Raw genomic sequence first — 19216 nt, 5'->3', positions numbered from 1 at the left:
CCTTAAGGCTTACTCCCTGCCCTCTCCACTTCTCACTCTCCACTCTCTTAGTTCATTCATAACTGTAATTTCAATGATAACTATTATCTTAATATATACCAGCCAAGACTCTCATCTGAGCTCCAGACTATTATATCCAGTTGCCTCCCTGACAGCTCCCTCTGGCAGTCTCAAAGGCATCTTACACTATGTCCAAAAGGCAATCTCTGACTTTAACCCCCAAGACTAGGTACTTGTCTCAGAATGGAACCATATACCATCCACTTGCACAAACCAGCAACTTGAGAGTCGTAAGTACCTTCTTTCCCTTTCACTCCCATCCAGTGTATTTCTTCATTCAATAAATGTTAACAAAATACTGTGTCAGGCCCTGTTACTACTGCTGATACAGCAATGAACAAGAGACAAAAACTCTTCCTCTCATGGAACTTACATTCTAGTTGTTAGAGATAAAACATTAATAAAATGAGTACGATATACAGCATTTCAGATGGTGATAAGTCTTGTCAATTTTACTCCTAAATATATATTGAATTCATTTTTCCATATTTCTTTATCTTTACAATACCACCTAGTTTAAGACATCTTTATGTTTTCATACCAACTATTACCAAAATCCTCTCTTCTTTCCTTGCAATACATTTTCTATATTTTAGTCAAAAAGATCTTTGAATGATGACCACACAGTTAACATTTATTCAGCACTAATTCTATACTAAGCACCACTCTAAGGACTTCAGGGCATCATTTAAATCTCATAATAGCTGGTGTGGTTACCCGAGTAACGTCTGTCCCCTGTACTAGACTGCAAGCTAGATCATAACTACTTTCACTCACTGGCATATTCCCAGGATTTGGTCTCTGAACACTGTAGACTTTAAATAAGTATTTGTTTTATAATGAATAAAGTTTATCAGTGTTTAAGTGAACAAGTATATAGCAAAGAAGGCATGTTTTTAAAGGTGAATATCATCAATTTAACAAACAACCTTGACTCTTACCATAAGAATTAACATTTGACATTATGCAGCTTTTTTTTAAACTAAGAGCTCTCCAATGATTCTATATTTTCAAGTAAGTGTATATGTAATTTGTTACTTACGCACAAAAATAGGAAATCATATTATGTTAAGGTGTCCAAAGCACTGAGAGTTAAAATGCACTGCGTTAGTTAATTCTTAGGTAATCCTTACTGTTTTATTGTAAAATTTTTTTTTAAAAGGTTGCTTAACAGAACATAAAGGAAAGCTTACTAGAATGTAAGCTTTGTTTCATTCACTGATGTATGAGTGGTAGACATTACTGTATTCACCAATATCTAATTCTCCTCTATTGCTATGGACACTGAGATTATAGCTCCCTTTTGTCATGTCACTAGTTCTAATATTGTGCTGTAAGCAGATGTGATATGCACCATTTCTATGTACCTCCATTCTCTCCCTTCCTCTGTTCTGGTGACCACTGACATCCCACACAGCAGAGCCCTGATTCAGCTGTATCCCTGAATGACTACATGAACAATGGTGCCTCCTGCCCTCCCTTCTTCCTGGACAAAAACCTGCAGTGTCTCTGAGTACATGAAAAATCAACTTATGTTTAAGACCCTGACATTTGGGACTTGATTACTGCAGCAAAAGTTTAACACATCCTAAAACATACCCTAATGAATGCTGGGCACCTAAGTACTGCTTCACATATCTTTATTGAATGAATGAAAAATTATATGTACTAATTACAATTACTGATAAAGATACTCTCTGTCCAACTATCTAAACGATTATCTGATTGTTTTTCCTTTTCTAGGGAGTAACATTTCAAACTTTCTATCACCTTACACATTGACATAAACTTATTAAACCATTCTTACAGAACATTTTTAGTCAATTTCTTAACACTGTTTTTCTTTATTGGAAAACTACTTCACATGATATCTTATTACCCACAGTACTATTATTACATCCTTCAGGAACTGCTTGATTAGCTGCTTTCCAATAGTATCCAGTTATTACATATGCCAATAAGAGTTCTGTTAAAAACAAGCAAACTTCTTAGATGCTATTTTATTTACCATGTATTTTCATAGAGAGAGATACTAGAAACCATAGCTAGAGAGTTTATAGTTTTGCTAAGGAAAAGGGAAAAAAAAGGAAAGGCAGTTTAGAGCAGTGATTGTAAGGCAGGGGCTCTGGAACCAAACAGCCTTATTTGAATTCTGACAGCCCCAGTTATTAGCTCTGTGACCTTGGGCAAGTTAACTTACCCCTCTATGCCTCCTCTCCCTCATCTTTAAAATGGGGATAATATCAATAATCTTTAAAGTTGTTATAAGATTTAATAAATTAAAAGGACATAGAGCAAGTACATGGAACCCAGAAGCTTAATAAATGTTATTAATATTATCAGTGGTGACTCGCTACAATAATACAGAGGAAGAACACTGGATGGGATGGAATTCTGATTCCACTGATTTCTTGCACAAGTTACACAACCTCTCTAAGCCTCAGCTTTCTTACCTTTAAAATGAGGCTAAAAATCTAACTTGCAAAGTTACTGAATGAATTAAATTTTTAAAAATTTGCAAAAATGACAGCACAATGTCTAGCAAATAAGAGATGTTCAATGAAAATTAGGTTAAACAAAGAAAGAAAGGGGAATATACATAAGGCAAAGAAAGAGACAAAACTGTAGTAAAGACCAAGCCTTAAGGACTGCCAAGTGCAAGTACAATTTAAAGGATGGTAACTCTGTGTGGAGTGATACAGGTGAGAAGAGAGTCCCTTAAATTTTCTGCTAGTGGTCCCCAGCAAGTATGCCATTTCCAGCTAGAGGACTATGATGTTTTACACACACACACACACACACACACACACACACACACACACACACACACCCTGTTTGTACCCCTAGACACTTGGATGTTTTTGAGGCTGATGATCTAAATGGTCAGTTGACCCATTTCTAATATGCCTAGTGATGTTACAGCTCATGTGTTCTTCATGAGATCCCAATTTGATTCTTTACAAAAATAATATCAATGTTTGTACAACTTTAAATTGGAGCTTTCTAAAGAATGTCTCAGCCTTTCCTGTCTTGCCATCTGACTTGCCTAAGGCTTGACAGATGAGCATTTCAGACAGGCAATGTATTTTAAGGGCACAGAAAAAAAAATATTAGCTTCCTCAACTAAAGTAGTTAAAATAACGGTGAAACAGGAAAAAGGAAAGTCTGACTTTATTTGGGGCAACTTATTTTATAAAGGGGAAACTGATTTCCCCTTTTCTCTTCTACTACGGAATAATAAAAATAGCAAATCTGCTGTTACTTTCTTTTAATAAAACAGAACTACTAAAATAAGATGAAAAGGAATCAAAGGTATTTAATAAGGTGAAAACTGGGGCATATAAATGAAAAAATTAAAAAATACAAAAAACTCTACATTTAGAGAATTTGGAGGTTACCATGTTTAACCTGAAATAATGTTCACATTGAAAATTGAGCATACTTGAAAACAGTGTGCAAATAGTTTTCTCTCCAAGCCAATTACTACATTCAAATTAATTTATTTCATTACAAAGGTACAAACCTAAGGGGTCATGTAATAAGCATTCTGTAATATTAATCCTATAGCAATCAAGAGGAATTACCTCTAGGGATGGGAGCATTTTTTTTTTTTTAAAGGAGGGCAACAGGGGGGAATGCTTATCTGGATCAGGCTTTTGACTGCATTCAGTAAGTCGTGATTGGAGGGTAAATGTATTGTTTTTTTTTTTTTTTTGGCAGTACGCGGGCCTCTCACTGTTGTGGCTTCTCCCGTTGCGGAGCACAGGCTCCAGACTCGCAGGCTCAGCGGCCATGGCTCATGGGCCCAGCCGCTCCACGACATGTGGGATCTTCCCGGACCGGGGCACGAACCCGTGTTCCCTGCATCGGCAGGCGGACTCTCAACCACTGCGCCACCAGGGAAGCCCAGGAGCGTATTTTATGTTTAAATTTTTATTGAAGTATAGTTAATTTACAATGTGTTAGTCTCAGGTGTATAGCAAAGTGATTCAGTTATACATATATATCTATTCTTTTTTTTTATTTAACATCTTTATTGGAGTATAATTGCTTTACAGTGGTGTGTTCTAACACATATATATGGAATATAAGAAAAAAGAAAAAGAAAATGTCATGAAGAACCTAGGGATAAGACAGGAATAAAGACACAGACCTACTAGAGAAGGGACTTGAGGATACGGTGGGGGGAAGGGTAAGCTATGACAAAGTGAGAGAGTGGCATGGACATATATACACTACCAAAAGTAAAATAGATAGCTAGTGGGAAGCAGCCACATAGCACAGGGAAATCAGCTAGGTGGTTTGTGACCACCTAGAGGGGTGGGATAGGGAGGGTGGGAGGGAAGAGATATGGGAACATATGTATACGTATAACTGATTCACTTTGTTATAAAGCAGAAACTAACACGCCATGGAGAGCATATTTTAAAGACTTTTAAGTTGAATGGGGATTTTAAACAGTCTGTGTCAAGAATTAAACAACTTAGGAAGAAACTAATTTTTTAAAATATGTATATAAAAATAACAGAGTTACATTTATTTATGAAAAAAATAAATACTTACAATATCTTCTATTATCTCTTTGACAGCTGCCACAGCTAAAATAAATAAGAGAGGAACCAGTGTTGTGTAGCGACCTGTTGGTGATACATCAGGTATTTGCTATCGGAAAAGAAAAAAAGGATGAGAAATTCAGTAAGAACTAGAAGGTTTATAATAGATTTAAAAACAACAAAGGCTTGGAGCTTCTTAAAATATGCTTCATTGATTTTACCATCTTGGTAGACTAACACTACGTGAGGTAATTTGCTTGTATCTAGTATGTAGCTGGGAGAGAGGGTTAATTAGCTTCACAGCAAGCAGTTGTGTGTAGGACTAACACCTACAAAGGGGGAGTGGTTAACTAAATTACAGCATGTCCATATACTAAAATTTCACACAACCATTAAGGAAGATATTTTAGAAACACAATGAATCACATGGGAAAATATCCACACATTATAATATGGATAAAGCAGATGATAAGACATATATACTCTAAGATCCTCGTTTTTTAAAGTAAGTCAATTAACAATGCTTGGGATGAAAAAAAAAAAATAGACCAGAAGGATAAACACCCAAATTTTAAGACAGTAATTGCCTCTTGGTGGTGGTAGAATAGTAAGAGTTATAAAATTTTTTCCTTTGTTGTGTTTTCTTATTCTTTTTGCATGAACATAGACTACTTTTTAATAAAATGAAACTTTTTTCCTAATTACAAATAACCCAAATATAAAATGAAAGAATTTTTAAATGGTAACTTATATTCTAAGGTTCAGAATTGACAATGTTACTGTTACTAAAATAACTTACTAGTTTAAGAAAAAGTCCCATCCCCCTTTACCACCCAAAATGAACAGTCCCTGCCACATTAAATTTACAGAATGTTTAAAATAAGTCGATAAAAATGAATCAAAAAAAAATGAATCAAAAGGCTTGATAAGGTAGCAGCAGTATTCTAACTCGGCTTGCAGCAGGAGCTGGAAATGCCCACCAAACCAGCTTATCTCTGTGCTTAGATAAGCTTCAGAAGATTGGTCATGGGCTTAAGAAAAACATTTATTAATATCTGAACACATGATTTTGAGCTAAGGTTTTACAACATGACTTTACCTGAAGCAGTGCAATAAAGAGAAAAAATGAATTAGCGGCTCTTCTGAACTGAGAGTAGAGAAATCTTGGAAGGAATGTGATTACGTTATATTTTGCAGTGCTAGAAAACAAAAATGAAAAGCAGCATAAAAGTCAATTACTCCACAATTAGCACCCATGTTTACAAAATTCTATTATCGCCATATAAAAAATTAAATGATGAACAAATGCCCTCTGTTTTAAATCGGGAGAATACTGCAAATGGTCATTAACCTCAAAGAAAAGGAGTGAAAGGAACTGTCTAAATATTAAGAGTTTAATTTTCTGCACAATATCTTTTGCTATCTTTGGCCGATCATCCTGTTATCATTACTAGCAACAGCTTACAAAGAAGAGCACCTTTAGTTAAGATAGTCTATAATATGTTAATAGAAAATAAAATCTTGCAAAAAGAAAAATCAGCAATTTGAGCAAGACCAGAAACACCAAACAGAGGGACTTCCCTGGATAACGTCAGAGAAATGGGGAGTTTTGGGGGGTTCTGTCTGAATTTTCTTCATGGCTCCTCTAGAAACTTGGCTAGGACTCCACACCAAACATCAGATATGTCCACAATCAGGAAGATATCACCATTTAGGTCTCAGAAATATCCAACCTTCCTCTTATTAATGAAATAGAAAGGAGATTAAAGGGACACATGCCACACTCCTTAAGCTCAGAAAAGTTACTGTATAATTTGAAGGTGTAAATATTAATTTTAGATGGTCATTTCACAAATCTAGGAGTTTTGTCACCAGAAAACTACTGGGCTGACGTGTGGCGGGAAGGGGGCTGGTGTTTACTTGGTTCCGGAGGCCACTTAGTGAATAGTGCTTATAACAGCAATAGTTTTACATTATTGTTGGAATGAAAATAGAACAGTGAAGTAATTCTCACACCTTCCATTCCTTGACACCATATGAAATTTTGCAAGTATCAAAAGCCAATATTTAAAGACTATTTAACAAAAAGGAGTTCTAAGTGAAGAACTGCAAAGACTTCTTTTAAAAGGTGAAAACTTGTTAATCAAAAACAACAGTTCATGCATCTTTTAACAGGTTTAAGACAAAGGCACATACGCACAAACAGTTTTCATTATTCAGATACTGTAACTAGAATTGGTAGCATACATATGGCTGCTTAGCCCTTCTCCTTCCTGCTTCTAGATTCTTTTGTTTGTTTGTTTTTTTGCGGTACGCGGGCCTCTCACTGTTGTGGCCTCTCACTGTTCTGGCCTCTCCCGTTGCAGAGCACAGGCTCTGGACGCGCAGGCTCAGCGGCCATGGCTCACGGGTCCAGCCGCTCCGCGGCATGTGGGATCTTCCCGGACCGGGGCACGAACCCATGTCCCCTGCATCGGCAGGCAGACTCTCAACCAGTGCGCCACCAGGGAAGCCCTCTAGATTCTTATTAACATCTCCTTCTTGGCTAGAAGATGGAGAAACAGCTGATACACACTGCCTCCAGTAAGCTCTTAAATATTAAACTGATTTAACTGAAAGCTCCTTGCAAGCATTTTCATTTTGGTCCGGCAGGGGAGATGTCCTCTCAAGTTCTGCTGTAATAGCTAGTCCCAAGCATTCTTTGGTAGTTCTTACCTGACATGGTTATTGCAGAATTTTGTCAGCTGGGGCTGGTTGATGAATATAGTCCTTACTTCCTCCTGGTCAGCCAGTGAAGTCTTCTCTGAAACATCATCAGTCTTCTCATAACCTTAAAGAGAGAGAGTCTTATTTGATAAGAAATGTTTCATTTTATTATCCAGACCAAAAACACATTTCATAACTATCCTAGAGCCTAAAACCTGTTAAAAGCTATCTACTTCCCTGTTATTGGTGTTGCTTCTATTCTAATAAAAGGAAAAATCCCCACATTTAACGTTTCTACTAAATTTGAAAGGCAGTACTTAACAGTCATGTAAAAGCTGACACATTTCAAAAAGAGTAACATCAAATTTTAATTTGTATCCATCTTTTCCCCAGAAATGTTCAATTTATTTCCTTTCATTACATAAAAATATGTCCAAAAGTAACACAAAATTCTAAAATGGTTTATACTTTTAGATAAGACTAACAAGACAGAGGTAATGACAATACATTCTGAAATTTTAAGCATACACATTTAATGCTTTTCTGGTTTTGCTCTTTCTTTGTGAATAAAAACAGAGAAAAAGATAAACATTAAGGTTTAAATAGGCAACCACCACAATGATCTAACTCACAACTCACTATGATCATCTTAATCTTTCCAGTAATTAGAATTTATGTTTATGAATGATCTTAAGTTTCTTAAGATCAAGTCACCTCACCATCACTGAAACAATGTAAATAGATACGGGCAATTTCTGCTGGGTAATACCTTGCTGCAATGTTGACAACACTTTAAAAAATACATGCAGCTTCTAGAAGAACAGAAAAAATTTTAAACTGCTTATTTTACTTTCCAGTGAGAATTAAATGAGACTGAATTAAATCAGTCCCTTACCCCTTTCCTCGAGTCACCAACAGTACTTTATCTCAAATACCCATTTTTCTTCTCTTTTCTGCCTAGTCAGTGCCAACTCTTCCCAAAAGACCTGCCAACAGCGGTCTCTTCTGAAGTATTCTCTGGTGCTAAAGTCAGTGCACCTTCACTATGTTCCCACAGGCCTCTGTACCTCCCCTGTCCCTTGAGTCTCTCCCCTACCAGAATGGAACTCCCTGGGGCCATAGCTGGGGTGCTACTTATCTTCCAATACCAGTACTAACAAACAGCAGGTACTCAAGAAATGTTTGCCAAATAAATAAAAACTAAATGACAAAGGACTTGTTATGTGCCCATTTCTTTGAGAGCAAGCAAATGATTCTCCACCCACTGATAAAGAAACTGATGACAGCCATGTGCTGGTAACAAACTGTACAATAAAAGCTTGCCTGTGGGGTTCTGTTACCCTATGAAACCAAAAAATCACAGGAGCTTCCTACAAAGGTGGGGAACATGAGCATAGGGACCCGGAAGGTGAGAAACAGTGTAACTGTGTGCAGGGCAGTGCAAACAGGACAACAATGCTGAAGAATACACGAAAGGCAAGGTAAAGACAGGTGAGATACAGTGCTGAGGAAGCACACAGGCCAGGTTTAAAAGGACCTCCCATGCTTGTGAAGAAGTCTGGATCACATCCTCTCACTGGTAGTGAGCCAATGAAAGCTTGCCAAGGAGAGAGGCACAGAGTGAGAGCCATATTTTATACTCATCACTTCGGAGGTCACATGGATCCAAACTAGGTATGGTCACACTCATTTTGCAGTCTTAGACAACGTTAGCAGCTTTGCCCATGGTCACATGGTTAATAATTATCTGTCACTACACCATGTTTTAGACGCAACACAAACTTTTCTCCCTACTGTATACAATCAAAATTCCATATAGGGATTGCTAAAGACTGAATGTTTATGTCTCCTCCAAAATCCATGTGTTGAAATCCTAACCCTGGATGTGATGGTATTAGGAGGAGAAATTTTTTCAAGGTGGTTAGGTCATGATGGTGGAATCCTCATAAGAGGGGTTAGTGCCCCTTTTAAAAGAGGTCCCAGAGAGATCCCTCCCCCCCTCCCCCCCACCATGTGAGGACACAGCAAGAAGATGGTCCTCTATGAACCAGAAGGCAGGCCCTCACCAGACACCTAATCTGCCAGGGCCTTGATCTTGGACTTCCCAGGCTCCAGAATTGTGAGAAGTAAATTTGTTATTCATAAACCAGCCAGTCTATAGTATTTTATTAAAGCAGCCTGAACAGACTAAGTCATGGATTATCAGAGGCACAGCAATATTAAAATTCTTAGAAATCTTTTATTAGATTTTCCTTGATGACAGCACAAAGACCGTAGTGTACTGTTTACAGTACCTTAACTGGACAAAGTGCCTCAAGAAAACCAGCTCTCCGCTCTGCTTGGAACTGATATCCTCAAGTTGTACTTACTTTACGTAACTGGATGTTCTCAGCTGAGGTGTTAGGTATCACTCCTTACCTGACACATCCATTTATACTGGGGTTTCAAATGCTGCCAGGTAAACTCGGACATCACCTCTCCCCATCACGTATGAATCTGTATTCAAGAACTTCTTGGGGCAAAGGACCCTCCTAGGAAAAAGGGATTGGAATCGCCTCTTTCCTTAAATTTTGGTCTCACATTTATGGGTTAGAGGTGAACACATTCCCTATAAACGATCAATATGCACCAGACAACTCTGTTTTTATTCTTTTTTTTCTTTTAAAAATGTTCTCTGCAGGAGATTGGTTCAAGGTGGCGGAGTAGAAGGATGTGCTCTCGCTCCCCCTTGCAAGAGCACCAGAATCACAACTAACTGCTGAACAATGATTGACAGGAAGACGCTGGAACTCACCAAAAAAGATACCCCACCTCCAAAGACAAAGGAGAAGCCACAATGAGATGGGAGGAGGGGCGCAATCACAATAAAATCAAACCGCATAACTGCTGGGTGGGCGACTCACAGACTGGAGAACACTTACACCACACAAGTCCACCCACTGGAGTGAAGGTCCTGAGCCCCACGTCAGGCTTCCCAACCCGGGGTCCGGCAATGGGAAGAGGAATTCCTAGAGAATCAGCCTTTGAAGGCTAGTGGGATTTGATTACAGGACTTCGACAGGACTGGGGGAAACGGAGACTCCACTCTGGGAGGGCACACACAAAGTAGTGTGTGCATCAGGACCCAGGGGAAGGAGCAGTGACCCCACAGGAGACTGATCCAGGCCTACCTGCTAGTGTTGGAGGGTCTCCTGCAGAGGCGGGGGGTGGCTGTGTCTCACCTTGGGACAAGGACACTGGCAGCAGAAGTTCTGGGAAGTACTCCTTGGCGTGAGCCCTCCCAGAGTTCGCCATGAGCCCCACCAAAGGGCCCGGGTAGGCTACAGTGTTGGGTCGCCTCAGGCCAAATAACCAACAGGGAGGGAACTCAGCCCCACCCATAAGCAGACAAGCGGATTAAAGTTCTACTGAACTCTGCCGACCAGAGCAACAGCCAGCTCTACCCACCACTAGTCCTTCCCAACAGGAAACCTGCACAAGCCTCTTAGATAGCCTCATCCACCAGAGGGCAGACAGCAGAAGCAAGGAGAACTACACTCCTACAGTCTGTAGAACAAAAACCACATTCACAGAAAGAGAGACAAAATGAAAAGGCCTCAGAGGGCTATGTACCAGATGAAGGAAAAAGATAAAACCTCAGAAAAACAACTAAATGAAGTGGAGACAGGCAACCTTCCAGAAAAGGAAATCAGAATAACAATAGTGAAGATTATCCAGGACCTCAGAAAAAGAATGGAGGCAAAGATGGAGAAGATGCAAGAAAAGTTTATAAAGACCTAGAAAAACTAAAGAACAAACAAACAGAGATGAACAATACAATAGCTGAAATGAAAAATACACTACAAGGAATCAATAGCAGAATAACAGAGGCAGGAGAACGGATAAGTGACCTGGAAGACAGAATGGTGGAGTTCACTGCTGTGGAACAAAATAAAGAAAAAGAATGAAAAGAAATGAAGACAGCCTAAGAGACCTCTGGGACAACGTTAAATGCAACAACATTCACATTATAGGGGTCCCAGAAGGAGAAGAGAGAGAGAAAGGACCAGAGAAAATATTTCAAGAGATTATAGTCGAAAACTTCCCTAACATGGGAAAGGAAATAGCTACCCAAGTCCAGGAAGCGCAGAGAGTACAATATAGGATAAACCCAAGGAGAAACATGCTGAGACACATAGTAATCAAATTGGCAAAAAATAAAGACAAAGAAAAATTATTGAAAGCAACAAGGGAAAAAAGACAAATAACATACAAAGGAACTCCCATAAGGTTAACAGCTGATTTCTCAGCAGAAATTCTACAAGCCAGAAAGGAGTGGCATGACATATTTAAAGTGATGAAAGGGAAGAACCTACAACCAAGATTACTCTACCCGGCAAGGATCTCATTCAGATTCGAAAGAGAAATGAAAAGGTCTACAGACAAGCAAAAGCTAAGAGAATTCAGCACCACCAAACCAGCTCTACAACAAATGCTAAAGGAACTTCTCTAAGTGGGACACACAAGAGAAGTAAAGGACCTACAAAAACAAACCTAAAACAATCAAGAAAATAGTAATAGGAACATACATATCAATAATTACCTTAGACATGAATGGACTAAATGCTCCAACCTCACTAAAAGGATCATACACCATGATCGAGTGGGATTTATCTCAGGAATGCAAGGATTCTTCAATATATGCAAATCAATCAATGTGATTCACCATATTAAAAAACTGAAGAAGAAAAACCATATGATCATCTCAATAGATGCAGAAAAAGCTTTTGACAAAATTCAACACCCATTTATGATAAAAACTCTCCAGAAAGTGGGCATAGAGGGAACCTACCTCAAAATAATAAAGGCCATATATGACAAACCCACAGCAAACATCATTCTCAATGGTGAAAAACTGAAAGCATTTCCTCTAAGATTAGGAACAAGACAAGGATGTCCACTCTCACCACTGTTATTCAACATAGTTTTGGAAGTCCTAGTCATGGCAATCAGAGAACAAAACGAAATAAAAGGAATACAAATTGGAAAAGAAGAAGTAAAACTGTCACTATTAGCAGATGATGTGATACTACACCTAGAGAATCCTAAAGATGCCACCAGAAAACTACTAGAGCTCATCAATGAATTTGGTAAAGTTGCAGTATACAAAATTAATGCAGAGAAATCGCTTTCATTCCTATATACTAATGATGAAAAATCTGAAAGTGAAATTAAGGAAACACTCCCATTTACCATTGCAACAAAAAGAATAAAATACCTAGGAATAAACCTACCTATGGAGACAAAAGACCTGTATGCCGAAAATTATAAGACACTGATGAAAGAAATTAAAGATGATACAAATAGATGGAGAGATATACCATGTTCTTGGATTGGAAGAATCAAGATTGTGAAAATGACTATACTACCCAAGGCAATCTACAAATTCAATGCAATCCCTAACAAATTACCAATGGTATTTTTTACAGATCTACAACAAAAAATCTTGAAATTTGTATGGAGATACAAAAGACCCAGAAGAGCCAAAGCAGTCTTGAGGGAAAAAAACGGAGCTGGAGGAATCAGACTCCCTGACTTCAGACTATACTACAAAGCTACAGTAATCAAGACAATATGGTACTGGCACAAAAACAGAGATATAGATCAATGGAACAGGATAGAAAGCCCAGAAATAAACCCACGCACCTATGGTCAACTAATCTATGACAAAGGAGGCAAGGATATACAATGGAGAAAAGACAGTCTATTCAGTAAGTGGTGCTGGGAGAACTGGACAGCTACATGTAAAAGAATGAAATTAGAACACTCCGTAACACCATACACAAAAATAAACTCAAAATGGATTAGAGACCTAAATATAAGACTGGACACTATAAAGCTCTTAGAGGAAAACATAGGAAGAACACTGTTTGACATAAATCACAGCAAGATATTTTTTGACCCACCTCCTAGAGTAATGGAAGTGAAAACAAAAATAAGCAAATGGGACCTAATGAAACTTAAAAGCTTTTAGAAAGCAAAGAAAACTACAATAAGAGGAACAGACAACCCTCAGGATTGGAGAAAATATTTGCAAATGAATCAACGGACAAAGGATTAATCTCCAAAATATATAAACAGCTCATGCAGCTCAATATTAAAAAAAAACCCAATTCAAAAATAAGCAGAAGACCTAAATAGACATTTCTCCAAAGAAGACATACAGATGGCCAAGAAGCACATGAAATCTGCTCAACATCACTAATTATTAGAGAAATGCAAATCAAAACTACAATGACGTATCACCTCACACCAGTTAGAATGGACATCATCAGAAAATCTACAAATAACAAATGCTGGAGAGGGTGTGGAGAAAATGGAACCCTCTTGCACTGTTGGTGGGAATGTAAATTGATACAGCCACTATGAAGAACAGTATGGAGGTTCCTTAAAAAACTAACAATAGAATTACCATATGACCCAGCAATCCCACTACTGGGCATATACCCAGAGAAAACCAGAATTCAAAAAGACACATGCACCCCAATGTTCATTGCAGCACTATTTACAATAGCCAGGTCATGGAAGCAACCCAAATGCCCATCGACAGACGAATGGAATAAGAAGATGTGGTACATATATACAATGGAATATTACTCAGCCATAAAAAGGAACGAAACTGGGTCATTTGTAGAGACGTGGATGTATCTAGAGACTGTCATAGAGAGTGAAGTCAGAAAGAGAAAAACAAATATTGTATATTAATGCATATATGTGGAACCTAGAAAAATGGTATGGCTGAACTGGTTTGCAGTGCAGAAATTGAGACACAGATGTAGAGAACAAATGTATGGACACCAAGGGGGGAAAGTGGCAGGGGGAGGAGTGGTGGTGTGATGAATTGGGAGATTGGGATTGACATATATACACCAATATGTATAAAATGGATAACTAATAAGAACCTGCTGTATAAAAAAATAAAATAAAATTCAAAAATAAATAAATAAAATCCCCCCCCCAAAAAAAATGTTCTCTGCAAACTGCCCCCTTCGACAGTTAGGATGACCAGATGAAGACCTCTGTGTTCACACCTGGGCAATGCCTTCAGTGAGAGATTGATGTACAGTGGTGGCGAAGGTAACCAAAGGAAGGATCCCCCCCACCGACTCTGCCCCAAAGCGGGTAAAACTTAGATGGTACCCTTGTTATTCCTTCCCATACATGGTCTGCCCTTTGTTTTAAGGAGGGAGGTCGTGTCCCTCGGGATTTGTTTAGTAATTTAGAGGCCTTGGTAACGTAAGTCATTAAAATTCACTAGTAGCTTTTAATCCACTTGTCCTGCCTTCTAAGGTCTACTGAGAACCAAGCCAGCTCATGTGTCATCCCCTCACGGAACGCAGTGGAGGAGAGTGAGACCATGTATCCATTAACAGTTCTCATGGAGTATTCCCTGAAGGTCAGGTGAGCCTTCTTTGTCCTGAAGTCATGCAAAAGGTGAAGAGTGCCAACAGAAAGAAACAGATCTTAATCAGGCTCTTGACCATCTCTCGCAGCTTTTCTTAGCACAAGAGTTGCACAAAGAAGGCACAGGATACTCCCACATTTAATGGAAATGGACTTCAAGGGGTCTGGGTGACTGCTTCTGGGATCCCCTCAGGGACCCATCCTCCCTGGGTTAGTACTGAGATGGTCCAGAGTGAACTCTGATGCCCATCTTGGAACACGTTCAAACCCCTTATCAAGTATAGTCAAATGGACAGCATCTGGCAAAGAGCAAAGCCAAGAATAAAACGTGACTTTAAGTAGTTACTTACTCTCATTAGGCTTCAGTTTCCCAGTCTATAAAATTTTATAGAAATTTTATATGGAATAGTTGCTATTAAATGGAAGAATTTATGCAAAGTACTTAACAAAATGACTAATATTTGTTCGGTACATAACAATCTATTATACCTAAATAGTTAATAGAAGTAAATAATGATAAATTCGTATGTGGAAGCTTATAGAAATGGGAGGCTGGCACGCTGCCTCCAAAGTAATGTCCAGAGTGGTCATTCCCTACCTTGTAATTGTTAATTCATCTGCTTCCCCTGTTACCCTGAGAGTTATCTGAATAGTACACCTCTGGCTCACAGTAAGCACTCAGCGTCTAATGAATTAACAAATGAGCGAAAACATGTTTAACAATATATCAAGAACAGATCCTTCTCTTAGAAGTAGACACAGGTTATCCAAGCCTGTAAGACTGATGCATAAATCCAAAATGACAGTAAGTTTATTACTAGAGAAATAACTGCCACAGGAACTAGAGTAACTGAGGTCCCATAATTAATTGAATTCTGCCCTGGTGGCCTATGTAGAAAGTCCAGAGACCAAGTGATGGTGTCTGGTGAGCACTGAGGTAACCCACTGGTCGTTAGATGATATGAGTCTAACGGCATCGTGCCAGCACAGCCTGATGCACCCAATTCCACAACAGGGGTTGAGGCACTGTCAGAGCAAAAAATCCAAAGTCTGCTGGAATACCCTGGCAATGGGGCCATGATACCAGATCTGTCCACCAACACTTCTCTTCCCCTCCACAGAGCTGAGAAGAGTGCTGCCAATGTTGACCTCCCGGACTCACCCTTTTCCAGAACATTTCCATCTCGAAATTCAAACTGACATTTTATCTGCCAGTGGGATTACAATCAAAACCTGCAGGCCTAGGAACAAATTTGCCCCTCATGCAGGTGGCTCTGGTCCTATCATGTGTTGACCTTACACAGAAGTAAAAAGGTAAACTCATTTTCCCCCTTTCCAAGTTCTTGGGGGCATCTCAACATCGCCCCCAAGTACAGACACACAAGCTCATGACGATCATGCTACCAGATACACAGCCCTTCCCCACGGTTTGGATTCTCCAGGAGAATCACTCAGGCATTCACCCCAGTGTCCTCAGTGCTCAGTCACGTATTTGACATCCACTAAAGAATCATTACTCTTCTGACACTAACAGTTCTACAGAGGAAACCTCTGCAGCCACCTTCACACACCCATTCCTTTAAGGAGTAGAAATGAGCAAGGGCTCAACAGTGCCTTCTGAAATACCTTAGCTTCTTTTGATGTTATACTCTCCAAGTTCTATGATGTCTTTTTTAAAAATAAATTTATTTATTTAATTTATTTATTTTTGGCTGCGTTGGGTCTTCGCTGCTGTGCACGGGCTTTCTCTAGTTGCAGTGAGCAGGGGCTACTCTTTGCTGCGGTGCGCGGGCTTCTCATTGAGGTGGTTTCTCGTTGCGGAGCACGGGCTTCAGTAGTTGTGGCATGTGGACTACAGTAGTTGTGGCTTGCGGACTACAGTAGTTGTGACTTGCAGGCTCTAGAGCACAGGCTTGGTAGTTGTGGCGCACGGGCTTAGTTGCTCCGCGGCATGTGGGATCTTCCCAGACCAGGAATCGAACCTATGTCCCCTGCATTGGCAGGTGGACTCTCAACCACTGCACCACCAGGGAAGTCCCTATAAGGTCTTTTTTTTTTTTAGTTTTACCTGTTTCTTTTTACCATTTTAAATAAAATTTATTTTATATTGGAGCATAGTTGATTAAGAATGTTGTGTTAATTTCAGCTGTACAGCAAAATGACTCATTATACATATACACGTATCTATTCTTTTTCAAATTCTTTTCCCATTTAAGACCAGCCAGAATCAAACCAGTCTCCCAAAATAAACTACTCTGGACTAGCTTTTATTGAAATAAATAAGGAAAAGGCCAAATAGTATAGACAATGATTCTGTAATTCAGAATAGCAGGTATACTGAAAATTCTGTATGTTGTGTTTGTAATATCCCACTTGATTATTATTTCCCCCAGCAGAAAAGCAGCTGTTTTCTGAATTGTGGTTTATTTTAATTAATGATGAAATTACTTAGTATTTCCTAAGCACACACCAACCTGGGGATTTTACCAGACCAAATTCTGCATTCTTGGTTATAAAATGACCAAATGCTACTTCTAGACTTCTGAAGGATCAGTGGTTTCAGTATAGGGAGATAAAGAGTCACACATCGCTTTTAGCTACTGAATGTACTACAAGATATTACTTTGTATTACTAAATAAGGATATAGAAGCACCATCCTCCTGCTGTCCATTTCAACTTACAACAATAATTTTCACTATCAAGAAAGCATAAGATGCTGATGGGACAGCACCTCAATCATGGCCCTGAAGTGAACACTTGGTTCATCCTCCCCTAACAGCATCTGATTATTAAACCCACTTAGTGGTTGTGAGGCGAGCTCTGGTTCTTCCACTAATTACTTATGTGATGCTGTGCACATAATCCCTGGGAGTCATTCCCTTCCCTTGTAAAATGGGAAAGGTAGGCGAATACGTAATCTGAAATTCTCTTTCAGCTTTAAAATCCTGTGAAATTAGTATCCACTGGGCACCTGGAAGAAAACAGTCAATACCTTATTTGTTCAGAAGAACAGGGAAATTAAAAAAAAAATTTCCTTACTTGAGCCAGATGTTTCAGAGTAACAGCTGCTTTATACAATCAGCAGAACACAGGCAAAAAGTCAAATGGTGCTTTGTGCTCATGGCTGAATCTCCATATGTGAAAAGATAAGTAGTGACTATAATCTGTTGCCAGCAACCACCTGGCACCCACCCACTGACCAGTGTCTACTGGGTTACCGAGTATGTTGACACCTAGTTTTCCTTTCTTCCTCTGTCCAGATTCACAGTCACGTGCTTAAATGCACACAGTATAATGCAGTAGAGAAGAAAAATGCTCAATAGTTAAGGCGAAAGGCTTTGCGCCCTCTCCTACAATTACAGCAGAAGCATCATCTCAGAAATTTTCCATTTCTTGTCAAAATTTATCACGACCCAATCAGTAAGACCTGTTGTTCATTAGCTCATTCATTTGCTCATTCATTCATTCAACATATTTAAGTGCCTACTATGTGCCAGGCTTTTTTTTTTTTTTAAAGCTGCAGAAACAGCTTAAAATAAGATAAGGTTCCCTTCTCTCAGGAACTTATTTTCCAGAAGAAAGCAAGATAATTACAGATCATGGTGAGTATGATGACGTAAAACAGGTGATTGATAAAATGATTGGCAGAATTCTCTGTGCCTCAGTTTCAGCATCTATATAATGGAGTTGATAATAATATCTACCTCAAAGGGGGCTTGTGAAGGACCTGGTAGTTAATACATGTAGAGAGCAATGCCTGGCATTCAGTAAGAGCTCAGTAAACGTCAGCTGTTCTCATTGTTGTTGCTGTTATCATTACTGCTATTGTAGCTTTCTATTGAGTGGTAAGAGAGGTACTGAGAAGCTGAGCTGAGCCCTCAATGAGAAAAGATAAAGGACAGTGTAAACACAACTGGGGAACAGCAGGAGCAAAGCCAAGGTGGCAGGAATGAGCTTGGCATTTCCAGGAACATGAAGACCTGTGACAGTGAACAGGGGGCGCCATCAAACAAGAAGGGGCACGGCCAGATTGGGAGAAACAAAAAGAAACCTGAATTTATATCCTTCATGTGGTAGGAATCCACGGAAAACTTTTAGGCAGGAAGATCATTTTGAGGCTACTGTGACAATTCAGGTAAAAGACAACGGGGCCTGGGTGAGAGAGTGGTTACAGAGATGAAGTAGATGATACAGGATATTTTTTTGGAGGTGGAGCTGGTCTGACCCTCATAGCCTCTCCATGTCTCTCATCATTTCATCCTGTATGATGCCACATATACCCACTGTCTGATGCTACTCCAACCAAGGCCCAAGACTTGAAAGAAATCTAGGCCTTTAAATATAACAAATGATTAATGACTTCACAGAATTCTCTTTACAACCAAACAACCCTAGCCTTAGATATCACACAGCTTTTTCTCATTATAACATGGTAATCAATAATATTGAAAAC

General features: G+C 39.1%; 1 protein-coding gene across 3 annotated transcripts in view; it reads right to left on the bottom strand.

The window, feature by feature from the left end:
• Positions 1-19216, bottom strand: part of ATP8A1 (ATPase phospholipid transporting 8A1) — a 235545-nt gene that overhangs the window by 192870 nt on the left and 23459 nt on the right. For 2 of the 3 annotated variants that reach the window (XM_024731618.1, XM_024731619.1), the window contains exons 2-4: positions 7329-7443; positions 5713-5812; positions 4624-4722 (exon numbers count right to left, since the gene is read on the bottom strand). In XM_024731618.1, coding sequence (XP_024587386.1) covers positions 4624-4722; positions 5713-5812; positions 7329-7443 — 314 coding nt within the window. Of the gene's footprint in view, positions 1-4623; positions 4723-5712; positions 5813-7328; positions 7444-19216 lie in introns of those variants that run through there. The other variant, XM_024731621.1, reaches the window with a different exon arrangement.

The sequence above is a fragment of the Neophocaena asiaeorientalis genome, unplaced genomic scaffold (genome assembly GCF_003031525.2).
Source record: "Neophocaena asiaeorientalis asiaeorientalis breed wild unplaced genomic scaffold, Neophocaena_asiaeorientalis_V1.1 scaffold39, whole genome shotgun sequence".
In the NCBI taxonomy this organism is placed as follows: domain Eukaryota; kingdom Metazoa; phylum Chordata; class Mammalia; order Artiodactyla; family Phocoenidae; genus Neophocaena; species Neophocaena asiaeorientalis.
The sequence above is the reverse complement of the archived record's forward strand: the minus strand, read 5'-3'. Positions and strand labels throughout refer to the sequence as shown.